General features: G+C 54.8%; 2 protein-coding genes across 4 annotated transcripts; both read left to right on the top strand.

Annotated features, from left to right (window-relative positions):
* The first annotated feature begins 114 nt into the window (after positions 1 to 114).
* Positions 115 to 12,228, top strand: ODAD4 (outer dynein arm docking complex subunit 4). Of its 2 annotated transcripts, XM_038162835.1 has the most exons (12): positions 115 to 1,514; positions 2,431 to 2,562; positions 2,830 to 2,983; positions 5,380 to 5,441; positions 6,119 to 6,275; positions 7,507 to 7,731; positions 8,461 to 8,668; positions 10,500 to 10,586; positions 10,739 to 10,935; positions 11,098 to 11,198; positions 11,411 to 11,489; positions 11,928 to 12,228. In XM_038162835.1, exons 1-12 carry the CDS (start codon positions 1,407 to 1,409, stop codon positions 11,996 to 11,998), a joined length of 1,581 nt encoding a protein of 526 aa, XP_038018763.1. In that variant the 5' UTR covers positions 115 to 1,406; the 3' UTR covers positions 11,999 to 12,228. The 2 variants fall into 2 exon arrangements, with proteins under 2 accessions (XP_038018763.1, XP_038018764.1); XM_038162836.1 differs by lacking the exons at positions 2,830 to 2,983; positions 5,380 to 5,441.
* A 161-nt stretch (positions 12,229 to 12,389) lies between these two features.
* Positions 12,390 to 18,546, top strand: LOC119712034 (2',3'-cyclic nucleotide 3' phosphodiesterase). Of its 2 annotated transcripts, none has more exons than XM_038162840.1 (4): positions 12,390 to 12,533; positions 14,473 to 15,142; positions 15,680 to 15,822; positions 16,330 to 18,546. In XM_038162840.1, the coding sequence occupies exons 1-4, from the start codon at positions 12,531 to 12,533 to the stop codon at positions 16,780 to 16,782; spliced, it is 1,269 nt and encodes a 422-aa protein (XP_038018768.1). In that variant the 5' UTR covers positions 12,390 to 12,530; the 3' UTR covers positions 16,783 to 18,546. The 2 variants fall into 2 exon arrangements, with proteins under 2 accessions (XP_038018768.1, XP_038018767.1); XM_038162839.1 differs by lacking the exon at positions 12,390 to 12,533 and adding an exon at positions 13,026 to 13,171.
* Positions 18,547 to 18,859: the final 313 nt, after the last annotated feature.

The raw sequence follows: 18,859 nt of genomic DNA, 5'->3' as shown, positions 1-18,859 counted from the left end.
CCGCCGCGGCCACGTGCGCGTTGCCTGAGCGCCCGCCGCGCGCCCATTGGCCGCCGCCGGTGGGGTGCGGCCGCGTGGCCTTGTGGGAGTCGTAGTCCCGGCAGCCTCGCCCCGCCCCCGGCGGCGACCGCGGCCGTGACCCCCCGCGCCGGACCCGCCGCCGCTGACGTCACTGGCCGCGATGACGTCAGCAGGCCCGCCGCCCAACGGTACCGGCGGCGGGAACGGGGCTCCTTCCCAAGCACCCTCCCACGGGGGCGGGCGGTGCCCGGTGGTACCCACGGGGTGTGACAGCATCGCCGGGTCACCGGTGCCTCCCGGAGCGCCGGGAGCGTCCTGCCGCCGCGCTGCTCCGTTTGCTCACGGCCTCTCCGGGCAGCCGCCACCGGAACCCCCACCCCAAATCGCTTTTCGCCGGGGTTCCCAGCGCTCATCACGGCGCTGAGGGAGCACCGGGCGCGGCGAACGGGCGGCCTTGTCCCGGTGTGGTGGCACTGTCACCGGGCCGGGCACAGGCCCGCGGCAGACCCTCACGAACACAGGGTTGCTGCCCGCCCGGCTGGGGGGACGGCGTTGGACACCCGGCGGTGCCAGTGGGGGAAAATGTCCCGACGAAACAGCTCCCGGGCGCTTGATCCACCTGGAATCGCCGGCCCGGTTCCCCGGGGACGGGGTGTGTCAGCCCGGCCGCCCACTCCGCCGCTGGGCCGTGCGTGTCTCCCCACCCTGGCGTGACCCCAGCCCGCCTCCCGCCCCGGCGGCGGCCGGCCAGCGGCGCTGGGCCGGGGCCAGGCCCGGGGCAGGGTCCGGAGCCGGGCAGCGCCCCGTGGTGCCAAGAAATGTCACCGGTGCCGAGCGGGACGGACGCCGCCTCCCCCCGCCCTCGCTCTGAGTCACTTGGCAGGAACAAAGTGTTTCAGGCGCGGATCCTGGCCAGAGGCTGAAGCGGCGCCAAGATGAAGCCAGCGCTGGAGCGCTGAGGGGCGTGAGGGAGCTGCGTCCGCCGTTCATGCGGCCGGGATTACACCCCTGAGCGGCGAAACCGGTACCGGGGCCAGCGGCGAGCACCAGCACGGACTAACCGACTGCAGGGAGGCCGCCCTGGTGCTGCCCCCGCGGAACGCACGGGCTGCGGCAGAGGAACCGGCTCTGCCCGGTGTTCCGCAGCCGCCGCGGCACCGCGGCTGCACGGAGCGGCCGCGCTCGGTTCCGGGAAGGCGGGCGGAAGAGCAGAACCCCGCGGGCACGGAGCGGGGCCGGGGCCGCCCGGGCCACCGGCACCTCCCGGGACACCGGCACCGCACGTGGGCACCGGCGGGACCGCTCGTCACTTCCGGGGCGGGGCTGCCCACCGGAAGCGGGCGTCGCCCGGTAACCGTTGCTCGGCAACGGCGGCCAGCGCGGCCATGGCGGACGATGACCTGCCCGTCGTCTCCTTCGGGAGCCTCATGAGCGAGGGGACGGCCCTGAGCCGGCGCGGCCAGCACGACAAGGCTCTGGGCTGCTTCAATGACGTGAGGGCGCCGGGATGCCCGCGGCGGGAGGGGCCTCGGGGGGCGCCGCCGCGGCGGGACGCGGTTCGGTTCGGTTCGGTTCTGTGGGGGAAGAGGCGGCGGGGGGACCCGTGGCAAGAGGGGGGACACGGAGGGACGTGTCCCCAGCAGGTGGTGACCCAGACGGGGCAGTTCAGGGACAGGGCAGCGCCTGCAGCGCAGAGAACCTGTGAAAAACGAGACTCTTCAGGAAAATCCTTGCGGTTTTATCCTCATCCATCATCCAGATCCACGTGGGAGCCGCGGCATCGAATACCCGCACTTGTGTATTTGTGGTGTTGAGCCAGCACTGGTGACATGTCCGTGTGCGGTGGCATGTCCATGTAGGGTGACATGTCCAGCACTGGTGACATGTCTGTGTGTGGTGGCATGTCCAGCACTGGTGACATGTCCGTGTGTGGTGACATGTCCCACACTGGTGACATGTCCGTGTGTGGTGGCATGTCCCGCACTGGTGACATGTCCGTGTGTGGTGACATGTCCAGCACTGGTGACATGTCCAGCACAGATGACGTGTCCATGTGTGGTGACATGTCCAGCACTGGTGGCATGTCCCGCACTGGTGACATGTCCAGCACTGGTGACATGTCCGTGTGTGGTGGCATGTCCAGCACTGGTGACATGTCCAGCACTGGTGACATGTCCAGCACTGGTGACATGTCCGTGTGTGGTGGCATGTCCAGCACTGGTGACATGTCCTGCACTGGTGACATGTCCGTGTGTGGTGGCATGTCCCACACTGGTGGCATGTCCTGCACTGGTGACATGTCCATGTGTGGTGGCATGTCCAGCACAGATGACGTGTCCGTGTGTGGTGACATGTCCCACACTGGTGACATGTCCAGCACTGGTGACGTGCCCGTGTCTGTGGTTCCAGGCACTGAAGCTGAGAGCAGGAGACAAGCACTGCCTCATCACCCGCTCCAAGTGTTTCCTGAAACTTGGAGACACAGAAAACTCCCTGAAGGATGCTGAAGCCTCGCTGCAGATTGACAGTACATTCTATGAGGTAACCGGCTGAAGGGGGAGGAGGGGATGGCCAAGGATCTGTGAGACCCTGCGGGGTCTGAGGCAGAGCTGTGAGGAAACTCCAAACCCTGCTGAGATTTCTGCTGCTCTCAGAGCTGTTGAGGTGCTCAGGCACCCCCGGGTCTGGGGTTTAATGTAGGCAAGCTGTTACAGCCCTGGGCTCTCACACGTGCCTGACAGGAGTTACCTGAGATCCATCAAAATTCTCCCTCATTTTATCAGTTTCTTCCCCCAAATGTCGTTGTAGGGGCTTTACCAGAAAGCAGAGACCCTCTATGCCATGGGGGACTTTGAGTTTGCACTGGTGTTTTACCACCGAGGCCGAAGGCTCCGCCCCGACCTGCACAAGTTCCAGCTGGGCATCAACAAGGCTGAGGAGGCCATTATCAACTGCATTGGGAGTAAGAAGTGTCACTCTGTCCCCGTGAGCCTGGACGGCGCTGTTCAGGGCACAGCTGGTGCAAAATCAGCTCTGCAAGTGACCCAGGAGCCCCACTGGAGCCTCTCTGCTTCTGGGTTCTTGTTCTTTGTGGCAGATAAAAGCCCCACAAAGAGCCAACCCCGCTCTTTTTTCCCTTTCTTCTTTCTTTCTCCTCTGAATGCTGTTCACACACAGTGCCTGATCCCTTTAGTTCTGTAGGGAAATCCTGACACTCCAGTTTCCAAAATCATCATGGAAACTTTCCAGAGGATACAGACCAGAGCAGCTCATCTAATCCATGACCTGCTTGTGGCCTCCCAGTACACGAGGGGAGCTGACAAGGAAGTGGAGACACTGTTTGCAAGGGCCTGGAGTGCCAGGACAGGGGGGAATGATTTCCACTGTCAGAGGGCAGGGTTGGATGGGATACTGGGGAGAAATTCTTCCCTGTGAGGGTGGGGAGGCCCTGGCACAGGGTGCCCAGAGAAGCTGTGGCTGCCCCACCCCTGGAAGTGTCCAAGACCAGGCTGGATGGGGCTCGGAGCAGCCTGGGGTAGTGGAAGGTGTCCCTGCCCGTGGGAGGTGTGATTCCAGGGGATGGAACTGCATGAGCTCTGAAGTCCCTTCCAATCTAAACCATTCTGGGATTCCATTATTCTGTGATCTACCTGCAGCACTAATGACAGAATCCATTCTGAGACCTTCATCCCTGCATTCAAAGCTTGGCCTGCAATGTGCCACGCTACCTCAGCCTGGCCTCCTGAAATCCTGACTCTCCTCCAATTTTCATTGCAACAGAGCAGTGAAACTGTTGACTCTTGTAACGAGCTCTGCTTTCACCATTCCTGGCTCAGATCACTGAGCGGGTCCTGGACAGACAGGAAAGGCCAAGGACCTCGTGGGGTTTAAAACAAACAGAAAACTCATCCCTTTTCACTTAGCTTTTCTCCCAGCCCTGCCAGGGCATGGCCAGGACATGTCCCAGTGTGGGGCACACCTCACCTGGGGCTGCCACCTCTGCCACGTGAGTGGAACACGTGTGCAGGGCTGCTCTGGGGCTGCCAAACCTGTGGGGTGGGTTGGAGCCTGTCCCTGCCCAGCTGCTGGCACACCCCACTCACACCCCACACACATTCCCAGGTAGGCCAGGGCCTCCCTCTCCCAAAATTTCAAAACTTCAGCCCTCCCCCAGTGCCAGGCTTTAACACGTGCAAGTGGCACCAGAGCCTGCAGCACTTTCAGATGGGATAGTTGTTAAAAAAAAAAACAAAACAGGGAAGGTTTGCAGATCTGGCTTGCTTTCCTCCATTCCTGCTGCTTCCTGAGCTTAGCACAATGCTCAGATATCATCACAGCTCGAGCTGAAATCTTCCCAGCTCAATATCCCAGGCCAAGAGCTCTGACCACCTTTGGACCCCCTGGGCTACAGGCACAAAAATGAATTTTAAAAATAGAAAACTGATATTTAACTAAACTAATATAATTACTATTTAACTGCTATCAAACGAAAACTGTTTTAAATCGGTCAATAGCTGTGAGATGCAGGGAAGCATGGAAACACGTGGATGTTTGAACAGTTGGGAAATGCACACACATTAACAGGGCACATCCCCAAGCTGCTTCCCTGGCTCTGCTTCACCTGGAGGGGTGGGAACACCTGCCCCTGTGACCTGCCTGTGTTTGTGCTGCTGGTCTGGGCCCTGGGGCTGCTGAAGGGAATTCTGCAGCCGCCTTGGCAGCTCTGTCCTTCCCTCAGACCAAACAAAGAGCTGTTCCTCCCTCTTCCTTCCCAGGGTGCAGACAGATGGTGGTGAACACAATGGGCCTTTTGCCCTAATCAATGCACAAACCTTTCAAATACCTTTCCTTCCAGTTCATGCTCCAGCTGGGATCCCCCAGAAGAACCTGCATCCTTCTCCATGCAGGATGTGCCCTGTCTGTAGGAATATTGCAACGGGACCCCTCGGTGCCATGTGAATTAAGATCCCAGGAGGAGCTGGTGGCATTCCCTGCTCCCAGAACACACCAACACCCCCTATCCCATGGGAAAGGATAAGAAAAGTGGTTGAAACGGAACGTTTTGGGCTTGGCACCTCTATGGGCATTTTCCTCACAACTCACAAATTTACTCAATTTGTGAGAATCTCACAAATCTTGGTGAGAAATTGTACTTGGTAAATTTCTCCCCAAGTGACCCACCTACACTACTCTCTATATTTCACACTTTGGTGGATTCCAGTCTATCTTGAAGTCCAGGAAACTTTCTCCACGAATGAGGCTCAGAGTCAGTGCTCCCCTGGGGGTCAGGGCACCCCAGAGCAGCGGCCCCTGCGTGGCTGCTGTGCAGCACTAACCCAGCCTCCTCTGTGTCTGCAGATCCATCCTCGGTGAAGCTGGAGAGCAAGGAGGAGCTGTGCTTTGTGAGCAGGCAGGCAGAGGTACAGCACGGGGCTCTCGCTGGAGAAGCTTCTGGAGTTGTTGTAATGCTGAACTGGTCACCAGAGGAGTGACAGTCCCTGCAGGGACATGGCTGTGGGAGCAGCGGGCCTGCTGAAGGGCCTCTGGAGCATTAAAACACACTGGCCTGTCATGAGAGTGTTTGTCACCTGCTTCTAATGCAGGTCTGGCTCAAGCCACCCAGAATTTAAAGACAGAAGGGCAGGAAGAGCCACCATGCAGGAACAAAACCTGGAATTTCTCCTCTAGCCCATGTCTGGGGGTGTTGCCAGCCACCCATCTAATGAGTAACAGCCCAGAGGCCAAAGAGGGCACAGTGAGCTCCAATATTGACTTTGGGTTTGCCTGATGTTTAAGGGTCACAGTTTTGATAATGGACACTTTATTTATTGCTTCAATTTTGGGTGCTCCATTGCAGTAGTGTCTTGTTCCTCTGAAAGGCCAGAACTAGTTCTTACCCTTTCTGTAACACCCTTGTGGCCCCCAGGGAGCACAATTGGCTGCAGAATTTCAGTTGCTCATGGCCAAAGCATCTGGTGAGACACTGACTTTCTGCTTTTATTTAACAGAAAAGTTGTCTTATATGGACTATAAACAGAATTCTGCTCATTCCAGTGTTCCCCACTGATGTCCCTCAACTCCTTTTGTTTTTCTCTAGCTGCAGAGCAAAAAAGACAACCAGAAACAGCAAAACAAACCAAAGGACCAAAAGGATCAAAAACAGATGAAGAAGAAGAGTCCAAAAACAGAGCAACAGCTTCTGGGACGGCTTTATGCTGACAAGGCATACCTGGAGAAGTTGCTCAAGGATGAAGGTGTTTCTCCTTCTCAGCAGATTCTATTTTTCTTTCATCCCTTTTTTATTCTTCTTCATTTCTTTTCTTCTTTTAAATCCCTGTGACTCTTCATTGGTTGTACCAGAGCTCACAGTGGTGGGGACACTGCTCATGGGGCTGTGACTCCTCTGTGGGTTTGTTAGAAATGCTGTTAAGGTCAAGATGCAGGAATTGGAGAAGTATCTTATTTTAGAGAAAGGCACAAAGATGATGCTCCTTTAGTCATATTTCTAGGGAACTTTTCACCCAGAAATAGAGAAGTGATTAAGATTTGGTTTGCTCACAGGCTTTTCAGTGTTGCCAGCACTAATTACACATGTGGGCGGTCTGGTTTGCAGGCAGGTAAAAGCCCTCTCAGTTTCCATCTGCCAGCCTGATCCAAGCACTGTCCCAAGTGCCCTGTCAATGCAGATGTGCCATGCAGATGTTCTATCCCAGAGCACAGGTGCTCAGCACAGCTGGCGCCCCTTACTGGGCCCCTGCTTGGCTCTGATCAGCAGAGAAAGCAGCAGATATGAGGCTGGAACAGCAGCTCAGCTCACTGAACCACATGGGCAGCAGAGCTTTATTTGTGGGGTGCCCTGATGAGGGAAGGAATGATGAATCTGACTCCATGTTCTCAGAAGGCTAATTTATTATTACATTATATATTATATATCCTATAATATATAATACAATATAATATATATTATATATCATTATTATATTATATTACATTACATTATATTATATTATAGAATGCTGTACTAAAGAATACAGAAAGGATACTTATACAATGCTAGAAAGATAATAATGAAAACTCCTGACTCTTTCCAGAGTCTCACCACAGCTTGGCCCCAGTTGGCCACTGGGTGAAAGCACTCACAGCAGAATCCAATGAAACAATCACCTGTGGGCAAACAATCTCCAAACACATTCCAGACAAGCAAAACACAGGAGAATTAAATGAGAGAAGAATTGTTTCCCTTTTTCTCTGAGGCTTCTCAGCTTCCCAGGAGAAAAATCCTGGGCGAAGGGATTTTTCAGAAAATGTGAATGCCACAGAGTTTATTGTCAGCTGCCCCATCGCCTCAGCTGTGAGGAGCATGGGACACTTTCGTGTCCAGGACTGTCTGTGTCGGAACAGAAAACCATTCCCAATCAATTCCCCACTGAGCTGCAGCTCAGGTCTGTTGATTCTCACCTGGGTTCTACCTTATCTTATTCCCAGACTTGATGCAGAGCAGCACAAGGCAGGGGGTCAAAGTCATGGACCTGGTTTTGGGTGGCATCTCCTACCTGAACCAGCGGCGGGACTTCTGGCAGCAGCAGAAGCCGATTTACGCGCGGGTGTACGAGCGCAAGGTCCTGCGGCAGGCCCGGGCCCACGACCAGAAACTGAAACCCTCCGACATTGCCAGGGCCATCGCGAAGGACATGGAGGATATCGAGCTGAGTAGGTTCCTGCCTGGAGCTGAGTGCCTCCCACTGCTGCGGGGAGCTCTGTTCCTGAGCTTTGGCTGAGGGTTAGCCGCTTCACCAGGTCTCAGTTCCTGAGTATCGCAGAATCCCAAGATGGTGTGGGTTGGAAGGGTGGGGTGTTTTCTGGGGTCCCCCATGGCAGGAAGAAATTAATCTGACTCCATGTTCTTAGAAGGCTCATTTATTATTTTATGATATGATATTATATTAAAGAATAATATACTAAAGAATAGAGAAAGGATACAGACAGAAGGCTACGAGGAATGATAACGAATCTCATGACTCTTTCTCCAGAGTCTGACACAGCTTGACTGTGAATGGTCATTAAGTTAAAATAATTCATATGAAACCAATCAAACAACCACCTGTTGGATAAACACTCTCCAAACCACATTCCAAAGCAGCAAAACACAGGAGAAGCAAATGAGATCATATTGTTTTCACCTTTCTCTGAGGCCTCTCAGCTTCCCAGGAGAAGAATCCTGGGCAAAGAGGACTTTTCAGAAAATATGATGGTGACAGAAGGGACCTTGAAGTTCATCCCACTCCACCCCCACTACATGGGCAGGGACACCTTCCACTATCCCATGTTGCTCCAAGCCCCATCCAGCCTGGCCTGGAACACCTCCAGGGATGGGGAATTCACAACTTCTCAATGTCTCTGTGTCACACCCCAGTATCCAACTCTGCTCCCTGTCCCCAGTGCTGGCCAGAGGTTCTGCTGAGGAAAGCTGCAGGAAAGCTGAACGTCTGCTGAAGAAGATACAAGCCTGGTCAGAGAATGAGGTTCCCAACAAGAATGAACTGATTGGGAACCTCCACAGCTTCATTGGGAATGCCCAGCTGGCAATGGGACAGATGGAGGCAGCTTTGCGCAGCCATAGGATGGATCTGGATTGTGCCAGGCAGAAGTAAGTTCTGGGAAGTTCAGGTGGGTGGAGAAAGTGGAAAATGCCTCTGTGGGGGTGTTTTAGCATTAGGTAAAGTAATTGTCACCTGAGGAGTTTACCAGGGTTACACATTCAGCTCTGCACAAGTATTAGGGTCTGTGGTGAATTTTTATCTTTGCTATTTCAAAATAAGGAACCTGAAGCAGATTATTAAGGACCCACAGCACAGGGCACATCAAAACCTCTTCTGTAGCAAAGCAGAAGAACTCAAGTCCCAGTCTCAGCACTTTAATCTTGAGCAGGTACTTTCTTCTCAGGAAGATTGGGGTTGAAATTGCTGCAGTTTTCTGCTACATTTTGTCTTAAACTTCTTTTCATAGAGACCATTAAGCATGGCTTGAAATAAAGGTCTCTTCCAGGTGCACTTACCTGTCTGCACCATACACATCCCACAGCTCTTCCAGCTGAACCACAGTGGGGCAAAATGTAGTCTTAGATGTAGCAAGAGTTTTTAAAGCATAGCAGAAATCATGCAATACGCCTTGAAGTGATGTGGGACTTAGGTTTGGCAGTCGTGCACTGAGCTTTTCTAATGTCACCGAGTGGTTGTTTCTCATTTTCAACAATCCTTTCGGAAATGAATGTTGGTTTAGGAACAGGCTGGTGGTCGCGCTCCCCGAGCAGGCCAGGTAAAGGCAGGAATTAGCAGGAGAGGGGAGGAGATGCCGGGTTTGGGACCTCGCTAAACCCGAGCTGCCTCGGAAGGACGGGCGGGCTGCACCCTCTGGCGGCTGCAGCTGAAGACACCGCTAATGACTCGTTAATTACTCGCGTTAATGACCCCGTGATGGGGTTTGAGCCGGATGATCCTTCCCACCTAAGCCGCTCTGTGATTCCCTGACTCCCATCGCATTTATCTGCTCCTCGCACAGGCTTTTCCATCTCTAAGCTAAGGGTAGGCAAAAAAGCATCTCACTGCTGCTGAAGATGAGAATGAGGATAATTAAAAAAATTAAAGCCCAAAGGGCTTTATTACAGAAGGAGCTGCCTGTAGCATGGAGCAAAGCTAGGTCCAAGCGCAGGATCAGGGCTGGTGTCAGGAGCCTGCAGACACCTTTTTGTGCCTTTGCTTTGAAAAACAGAAATCATCCATGAGTTGCTCCCACAAAGGGGCAATGAAAAGTGGAAAGACATTCCCAAGGGCTGCCAGATTTGCACAAAAATTAATAATAATATGTGACCACGTTCATGGGGGTCCCAGGACGAGGGAAGAGATGAGAATCTTGTCTCCATGTTTCAGAAGGCTGATTTATTATATTATTATATATATTATACTAAAAATGCTATATTAAAACTATGCTATGAGAATAGAGAGAAAGGATTCATCAGAAGGCTGGAAAGAAATAGAAAGGAATGGAATGAACAACAAAATCTTGTGACTGCTCACAGCCTCAACACAGGTGGCTGTCATTGGCCATCAAGCAAAAACAATCCACATGCTGGGTAAACAATTCCCCAAATCACATTCCAAAGCAGCAAAACACGGAGAAGCTGAAGTTTCCCAGCCTCTCAAAAGAAAAAAATCCTCACAGAGGATTTTCATACAAATGTCATGGTGACAATAATTAAAGGCAAAGCAAAACCATTTCCCCTCTGTCTCGTGGGGTCAGCTGCCAGAGCTGTAGGTAAAATCAAAAATCAACCTTGATTTCATGACTTTCAGCCTGACCTGGGCCCTTTACTTGCTAACAATCCTCTGAGGGCGTGGGGAGCACCAAGGGGACCATGAAGAAAGGCAGAGTGACGAACAGGAGGATGTCAGTGCCACAATCCCTTTGTCTCCCTGTCTCAGCTCTCTGGCAGACGCCGAGTCCCGGGCCCTGGACAACATCGGCCACGTGTACGCCCGAATTGGCAAGTTCCAGCAGGCCATCACCACGTATGTACAGCCCAGCAGCAAAGGCATCAGGGGTTGGAGGGACCCAGGTCGTGGTTTTCACACCTGAGCCCTTTGCTATCAAATCAGTGGTTGAGTTGTAACTGTACCCAGTGAGGGTTGGTAAAGCTTTGTCTGTCTTACTCTGCTTGAAGCTGGGAGGAGAAGATTCCACTGGCCCAATCCAGCCTGGAGAAGGCCTGGCTGTTCCATGAAATTGGGCGGTGCTACCTCGAGCTGGATGATGCTGAAGTAGCCCAGGATTATGGCCAGAGGTCCCTGCAGTCAGCAGATGAAGAAGGAGATGTGGAGTGGCAGCTCCACGCCACCGTGCTGGTGGCACAGGCACAAGGTAAAGATGCGGGCACAGGTTTTGCTCTCAGGGTGCAGAAGCTGGTCTGAGAACATCTCTAGGATTTTACGGCCAAAGCAACTGCTCAGATGAAGACTGGCTTGATTAGTTCTTGCTGTTCTGATCTTGGGCTAAACCAGCTGATATCCTTGTCTGTTCCAGTGAAATTGAAAGATTACCAGTCTGCCATCCTGAATTTTGAAAGGGCTCTGGAGAAGGCCAAGCTTGTTCCCAGTGAAGCTGCTCAGAACGGCATCATTGCGGTAAGGGGGCTGCCGAGGGGAGCCGGAGCTCTGGGCAGCCTCTGGGAGCAGCTCTGATCCCAGCTGGGCTCTCCAGCCAGTAATGCCACAGAAATGCAGTTTTCCAGTAGGAAAGGATTTGGTAATGAGAGCGGACAGCAAAAGAAAACAGGACAATGTTGGGTATGCAGCTGCATTTCCGGGGCTTTTATTAAGAGCTTCATCCCTTTCAGGCCTTGGATAGTGTGAGCAAAAGCTTCATTGCAGAGCTGAACAAAGGCCACAAAGACGGGACGATTCCCTCACACGAAGGTACTTGACGTTCACACCTCTGCACCCAGAAATGGGAAAAAACCCCACTCTCCTGTGAGCGAGCGCCTTAGAGTCCCCACAGCGCCCATTTCCTTGCAAGTATTGAATTAAAATCTCGGTGGAAGTCCGGGGCTGCTTCAGCTGCGCTCCCAGGTCCGGCCGTGCCCAGCTTAGAGACAGCAGCGCTCCCAGAGTGTCCCCTGCAGGCTGGCCCGGTGTCACCGCCCTGTCCCGCCCCTGCTGGGCTCCGGGAGGGTCCTGGCAGGGCGCTGTGCCCGCAGCCCCGGGGCTGCTCCCCCAGGCCGGGCAGCCCAGCCCCTTCCCAGGACCCAGAGGACAGTGAGACATCCCTGGTGAGGGTGAGGGAGCCCGGGGGCCTTTCTTGTGTCCAGCTGCTGAGTTCTAGGACTTGGCTTAAGTTTCCTTTTCCCTTCCCAGATCGCCTCTTCAGCAGTGAAAGCATAAAAACCACCACAGAGAATGTGGAAGAGGAGGAGAAAGGGGATTGAGATAAAAAGCCATAAGAGGAAGCCAGAAACGATACGTAAGCAGAAGAAATGGTTAAAGGGGGGAAACGGACAAGGAAATAAAGGACAGCAGTGGGGAAAAGTAGAGCCTAGGCGGGAAGTTGAAATAAATATTGAGCAAGCGTCGTAGCTAGGAGTGCAGTGATGTGTCCCTAGCAGGGAAGGGAAGGAGCTGCTCCGAGAGGGACGGAGCTGCTCCGAGAGGGAAGGAGCTGCTCCGAGAGGGAAGGAGCTGCTCCGAGCCGCGCCGTTCTCGGGGCGCTGCCTCCCCCGGCCCCGCAGCCCCTCTCGCGGCACGGGACCGTCCCCGCAGCATCCCCGGCACCGGCTCCTCCGCGGCCGGGCGGGGCTGAGCCCCGGGGCCCCCCCGCCGCCCCGGGGAGGGTTCGGCCCGGCCCTCGGGGGCGGGCGAGTCCCGAGGCTATGAAAGGAACCGCGGCCGCGCCCGCCCCAGAGCCGCTTCCCCGCCGCGCCGCTCCGCACCGGCGGCCGCCCCGGAGCCGCTGCCCTCACCATGGTAAGCGGGATGGGGACTAGGACCGGGACTGGCATCGGGATATCAGGACTAGGCTCGGGATCGGGGTTGCCGCTCCGCCCGGCAGAGGTTCCGGTTGCCCGGAGGGCGGAAGCGCCGGCGGCCTTGCGGACACGTGGGCGCCGGGCCTGGGGGGGCCCGGAGGCGGCCGGGCACCGAGAACGGCCCCGGGGGCCCGTGGCTCCGTCTCGGGGGTCCCGGGACCACCCCGGGGGCTGCCGGGGCACGCTCGGACCGGGAGCGATGGCTCCCACACGCCAGCCCCGTTCCGTGGGGAGCCGGGGACAAGCGGCAGCTTTGTGGGGGCGGCGGGGGGGCCGGGCCCGGCTCAAAGGGAGATTGTCCGGCGAGACCCCGCTCCCCCGGGCTCTGCGGAGCCTTTGTCCACCCGGCCCGGCCCGTGAAGGCGCCCGTTGTCCCCGAGCCGGCGGCGAACAATGGCCCGGGGGGGCCGCGATTGTTCCTTTGTTCACGGGGCTGAAAAGCGCCTCAGTCCCCTCGGCAGCTGCCGCGGCAGAACAGCGGCCCCGGTCCCCGCCCGCGGGACAGCCCGGAGCGGGGACAGCCCGGTGCGGGGACAGCGAACCCCTGGCAAGCGGGACACCTGTGCTGCGCTCCAGGTAACTCACCGGCTTCCTCCTGTGTGAGCGCTTCGAGCCCCGAGTCCGGGGGTCGAGGGGAGCCCGTGGGTCCCCGCTGCTCTCAGGGGCTCGTTTGTCCCCGGCTGGGTGTGAGGCTGCAGCTGAGCCCAGGGCAGGCGGTGCCCGTGGGGAATGTGGGCTCCTGCTTCTGTTCCCAGGGCATTCGGAACCAAAACCCATCTGCACCTTCTGGGATAAAGAGATGGGGAAATCAACATCTGAAAAGTGTTTTTTAAAAACTGCGAACTGGAAACACATTTTTCTGGCCCAGGCAGAGCAGTTCTGTTTTATGTCAAACTTCTCAATTTTTGCATCAGAGGCAAAACTCACTTCTGGGGCATCACTCCCACGGTCCACTGGATCCCAGGCCGGGCTGGCCCACAGCAGGGAGGGTGGAGAGTTCATGTATTGACCCAACAAACAATGTCTGCCTCGTTGATGCTACTGAGGACTCGCACAGCTGAAGAAATCCCACGTTTCCTTTCAGTCCCGTGTTTTCCCAGGCTCTGCTGGGAATTAATCTGGGATTCCGCTAACCGGAGCTGCTGGCAGGAGGGGAGGGACAGCCGTGCCAGCTCCCCGCGGCATCTCCTGCTCACTGCTGCCAACCACGAGTGTTTCGTTTCTTCCAGCACTCGAGGTTTCGCTTTCGAGTTCTGCCTGGCAGCTGCGGGGAGGGGTTTGGCTTTCCTGGAAGCCGTCTCAGTTGCTCTTCCTAAGAGGAGCCCAAATTCCCTCCTGCGAGGCGCTCCTCAGAGACAGACAGCAGCATCCTTGCGGGCTGCTCTAGGAAACAGCCTCTACCCTGGCAAGAGAGTTTGTGATTCAGGTGAAGGGACAGGAGCGTGGCAGCTCTCAACCTGCTGGGACTTTCAGTTCCCCTTGGGCTCTCCATGGGTCACTGCCCTCGCATCCGGCAGCCACAGGTGTTGGTTCAAGTGCTCAGACTAAATGTGCCACACGAGGAGCTCTGCCCGGGCTGGGGCTTTGTGGCAGCTCAGGGTGCCTGAGAAACCCCTTCCTGGTGGGGCAGGACTGCAGCTGCCGAGGCCAGAGCAGGGAGCAGGGCTGAACCTTCACCCCTTGGGGGAACGCAGTGGATCCCTGCTGTGCAACCAGCCAGAGCAGCTGTGGGAGAAGGTGTCAGCTGAGCGGGGCACCCAAGTGAGGCAGTGTGGGGGAGATGCTCCCTGTGCCCATCCTTTCCATTAAAGGTTCCAGCAGGGCCACACTGTCTCGGGGGTTCCTGCCCTGCAAAGTGTTTTCTCCTTCCATTTCAGAACAGAGGCTTCTCCAAGAAGAGTCACACTTTCCTGCCTAAAATATTTAGAAAAATGTCTACTCAATCAGCAAAAGAGAGACCCGAGAGTTTGCATTTCCCGTTCCTGGACGATGAAGACACCATCTCCACACTGAAAGAATCCAAAACCTTTTTCATCCTCCGGGGCCTGCCGGGCAGCGGGAAGTCCACCCTCGCCCAGGCCATCCACGATCGGTACAAAGACGCCTGCAAGGTCATCTCTGTTGATCACTATAAAATCACACCACTAATTAGAAGCTCCATTCCCGAAGAGTACTCCAAGGTGGATGAGGATCTAGTTGACTATTGCAAACGGGAGATCAGCGTCATTGTTTTGGATGACACTCACCACGAGCGGGAGCGGCTGGAGCAGCTCTTTGACATTGCTGACAAGTACCGCTACAAAGTCATCTTCGCCGAGCCCAAAACGCCCTGGCGCTTGGATTGTCCCCAGCTAAAGGACAAGAATCAGTGGAAACTATCTGTGGAAGAGCTGAAGAAGATGAAGCCAAGCTTAGAGAAGGAATTCCTCCCCATGTATTTTGGGTGGTTTTTGAGCAAAAGAAGTTCGGAGATCCTGAGGAAGGCTGGCCAGGCATTCTTGGATGAGCTTGGGAGTCTCAAAGCCTTCAAAAAGGAGAGTAAATACTGTATGTATTGATGCTCCCTTACCACATTCTTACCTGTTGGTGTTAACGAGTCTGATTAGCTTCTAAAGTCAATTTCTAATACTGCCAACCAGAAAAGCTTTTTAAAGCTACTAACCTGGTCTTCACAGTTGACAAAGTTGCTTTTGTAAGTAAAAATAAATTAAAGAGCTTTTCCCAAGTCCGTTTAGGTCTGGCCCCACAGGGCACTGAGCTCAGGTGGCAGCAGCAGGACATGGGATCCTGGGTGTCCCCTGGTTCCAAGGGGTTGGGTGGGAAAAAGGCACAGAAAGAGAAATGGGAAAGGCTGAACAAACCACCAGGTTTAAGAGAGCCCCGGTGATGCACAGGAGCTTCCGTTCTCTGGCTCCATCTGCAGTGAGCCTGGGACGAGGGAGGGCTTTGGTTTCCCAGCCAGCAGTCAGAGAGACGAGATGTGAATGCTGGGGCAGGGAAGGGAGCTGAGATGGGACCAGGGCTCGTGGGTTGACATCAGGGGGATCGCTTTGTGACAGTGACATTGTTCACCTATACCTGCAGTTCCTTCTGCTATCGAAGATCCCAAAATAAAAATAGATCTCACCAGCTACTTTGTGAAGAGGCCACCTGGGGTCCTGCACTGCACCACGAAATACACCGAGTTTGGAAAAGCAGCTGGAGCCGAGGAATATGCGCAGCAGGAAGTGAGTGTTGGGGTCCCACCTCCTCCCCACACCCCCGTGTCCCCTCCCTCCCCTTTGGGGTGTCCATGAGTCTGGGAGAGGGTTGGGGATGGGCTTTGCTCTGACCCAAGAGGCCAAATATAGGGACAGGAACTACATCCCTCTGGCCTGTGCAGAGAAAACTCCAAACTGTGGACATGGTGATCATTTCCTATTTCCAAACAAGATACTCCCATTTTCCCTGGTCACACAGGACTGCCAGCGTCATCTCTGACAGCTTGAGCTGAATGATGATGCATTGAGGTATTCAGATCCCCAGACTGATTATTTCAGAGCACATAAGCCCAGGTTCAATAGTGGGAAGATGTTACCAGCTCCAGATCCACAGAGCTGTGACATCAGGCATTGACCTTCTCCTTGCTCTGGATATTTTGACCATGTCACAGCCACGCTGTCCCCGAGCCTGGGGACGGTGAACCCCCACCCCAGGCGCTGATGCTGTCCCGTGTGCGTGTCCCTCTCCTCCAGGCCGTGAAGGCTTCCTACGGCAAAGGCTTCACCCTCTCCATCTCGGCGCTGTTCATCACCACAAAGACTGTCGGGGCTCGCATCGAGCTGAGCGAGCAGCAGCTGCAGCTCTGGCCCGGGGATGCCGACAAGATCCTGCCCACGGACAACCTCCCGCGGGGCAGCCGGGCCCACATCACCCTGGGCTGCGCCAACGGCATCGAGGCCGTCCAGACGGGGCTCGACCTGCTGGAGTTTGTGAAGCTGGAAAAGGCAGGGAACAAAGGGGAGCAAGTGGGGGAAATTGGAGGAGGGAAACTGCTGTATTTTGATAATGGGATGTGGATGCTTGTCCTGTCTAAAAAGATCGATGTGAGGGCGATATTCTCGGGGTACTACGGGAAGGGAAAACTCGTGCCAACGCAGAGCACCAACAAACGGGGTGCTGCCTTTAGCTCCTGCACCATCATCTAGGAGCACAGGCAGCGCAGCTCCTCGGTCTGGTTTTAAAAGGCAAGTAACTCCTGTAACCTTAAAAGTGTAAAGAGAAATAATTCTACCTTTACTAAAGTCAACCCTCCTGCCCACCCCGGCGTGAAGCCTCTGGGGAGTTATCGGCCTCAGAAAAGGAAGAAAACAAGCAACTCCTGACTGAAACTGTCACGGATTTTAATGTGAGTTTTGGAGGGAACCTGCTGGGGTGTCCTGCTTGTTTTCTTCCTTGGAGAAAGATCAACTCTGGGGCTTTTATTGCTTCCCTCTGAACCACAATCGTTCGATCTTTACCTGTTGGCACTGACCAAAGCCTGTCAGTCACTGGTCTGAAGCCAAGGGAACTGCAGGATGTCCCTCCCCTCCCACACCCAGGGACTGACATTGGCCATTCTGGCAGCTGATTACAGGGCCAGAACTAGCCAGACCCAGGCATGGGTCACTCCTGTCAGGAGTCCTGTCCTTACCAAGGGTTTGGCCCCTAAGGACAGGCCTTGCTGAGGGCAGCAGGTCCTGGCAGCCCTAATCACAGCTGCCCAAGCGGGCTCCATCCCAGCTCCTGTCCCTCACAGCAGAGATGCTCTGGGGACAGCCAGGAGGAGGGCACTGTGCCAGGTGATACCTTAGAGACACCAACTTTGGGGAAATCAAGAGAGACACCAGGACAGGGAGCCAATTCCTGCAACGTGGCTCCAGCCACCTCCCTCCACCTGGGCTGGACCAAGCACCATCCCGTGTCCTGTAGGGAACAATCCTGCCTTGGCAGGGAGTGGAAGAGATGAACTAACATCTTTTCCATCTTATTTGATAGAAACTAAAATCATGTCTGAAGTACACAACTGGACTTCATGCAAGATTTTACTCCCTTCCTCTAATGCACTTGAATGTTAAGAGTTAGGCTGGAGTAACCCCGTAGTGTAGGAAGTGGAGGCACTGTAACCTTGTAACTCATGTCTGCTCGAACCTAAACCCCAGCTGGAAGTTACTGACCCAGCACTTGTGTCATTAAAGCTGTTCTATTGAAACTTGGGTTTGTGCTCTGCCAGGCCCTGGCCCAGCAGGGTGGTGGCTCCTGGGCATTGTTTAACACAAAGCTCCACTAACAGCCCCAGGTAAGGGCCCAGCTCGACCTCCTGCCCTGGCTCAGGCTCTGGGGAGCAGCAGAGTGCCATTAACCCAACTAACGCTGTAAATACTGACTGTGTTTGAGGCGTGGGCTGGGGCTGGGCACAGCTCACCCCGAGTCCAATGTTGCTGGGACAAGGGAGCATTTCTCTCTGACTGTTGAGGCCAAAAGCAGGGAGAGCTTTGGTGCTGTTCTGGTACCAAACACTCTGCCATGAAAGCAAAATACTTCCTGCTGATCAGAAGCAAAGGATAAGAATAAATTTTTATTATACCATAAAATAGTGAGCTATAAACCCACCCAGAGCACCTGTGACCATGGAGAAACCCCCTCCAACCTTCCACACTGGCAGCAGCTGAGTGCCCAACGCTCAGATGGGGCCTCTCCTGCCAGAACCTCAAGGGTTTGTTCCACCAAAGCTCTACAAGGGATTTGCCAGCAGCTGCTCAGGGGCTGGCTGAGCCCACACTCCCAGTGCCCAGATCACTCCAGCACCAGGATACACAGCTGGAATATCTCCTTCATCTGCCTGTTCAAGAACAACAGTGACATTGTCGTCGTTTGAGTTTTTATTAGTTTGTACATCATATACAGTTTATAATAAAGTAAAACCGATTGCATATGGGTCTGCTCAGGCTGATTTCCCATACAAACACGGCATCAGGAGTTCTGCTAAGGAAGTAAACAACAAATATTCACATTTTTACCATTCACATCCTAGAAAGGTCCAAGAGGGACAGCTGGTACCGCTGCGGAGCCCGGCTGGGAGAGGATGAGGAGTTTGGCAAAGCAATGGGACAGCAATTGCTCCATGCAATTCCCCTTTCCTCCCAGGGAAAGGTTGAGCTATGTACACTGAGGTAAACATTCCGAATTCCAGTTCAGATAAATACGGCAGCGCAGGGACAAGCTCCTCTCCAAGTGGCTTCGCAT

This window comes from Motacilla alba, chromosome 27, assembly GCF_015832195.1.
Source record: "Motacilla alba alba isolate MOTALB_02 chromosome 27, Motacilla_alba_V1.0_pri, whole genome shotgun sequence".
Taxonomy (NCBI): Eukaryota; Metazoa; Chordata; class Aves; order Passeriformes; family Motacillidae; genus Motacilla; species Motacilla alba.
This window is presented reverse-complemented; position numbering and strand designations above follow the sequence as displayed.

Excerpts from the sequence above, each read along its gene's own strand:
- ODAD4 (XM_038162835.1), top strand. The coding sequence starts at position 1,407 with ATGGCGGACGATGACCTGCCCGTCGTCTCCTTCGGGAGCCTCATGAGC. Across the intron at positions 10,936-11,097 it reads GCTGGTGGCACAGGCACAAG|TGAAATTGAAAGATTACCAG; the intron begins GTAAAGATGCGG and ends TGTCTGTTCCAG. Across the intron at positions 11,490-11,927 it reads GACGATTCCCTCACACGAAG|ATCGCCTCTTCAGCAGTGAA; the intron begins GTACTTGACGTT and ends TTCCCTTCCCAG.
- LOC119712034 (XM_038162840.1), top strand. Across the intron at positions 15,143-15,679 it reads CAAAAAGGAGAGTAAATACT|TTCCTTCTGCTATCGAAGAT; the intron begins GTATGTATTGAT and ends CTATACCTGCAG. Across the intron at positions 15,823-16,329 it reads AGGAATATGCGCAGCAGGAA|GCCGTGAAGGCTTCCTACGG; the intron begins GTGAGTGTTGGG and ends CCTCTCCTCCAG.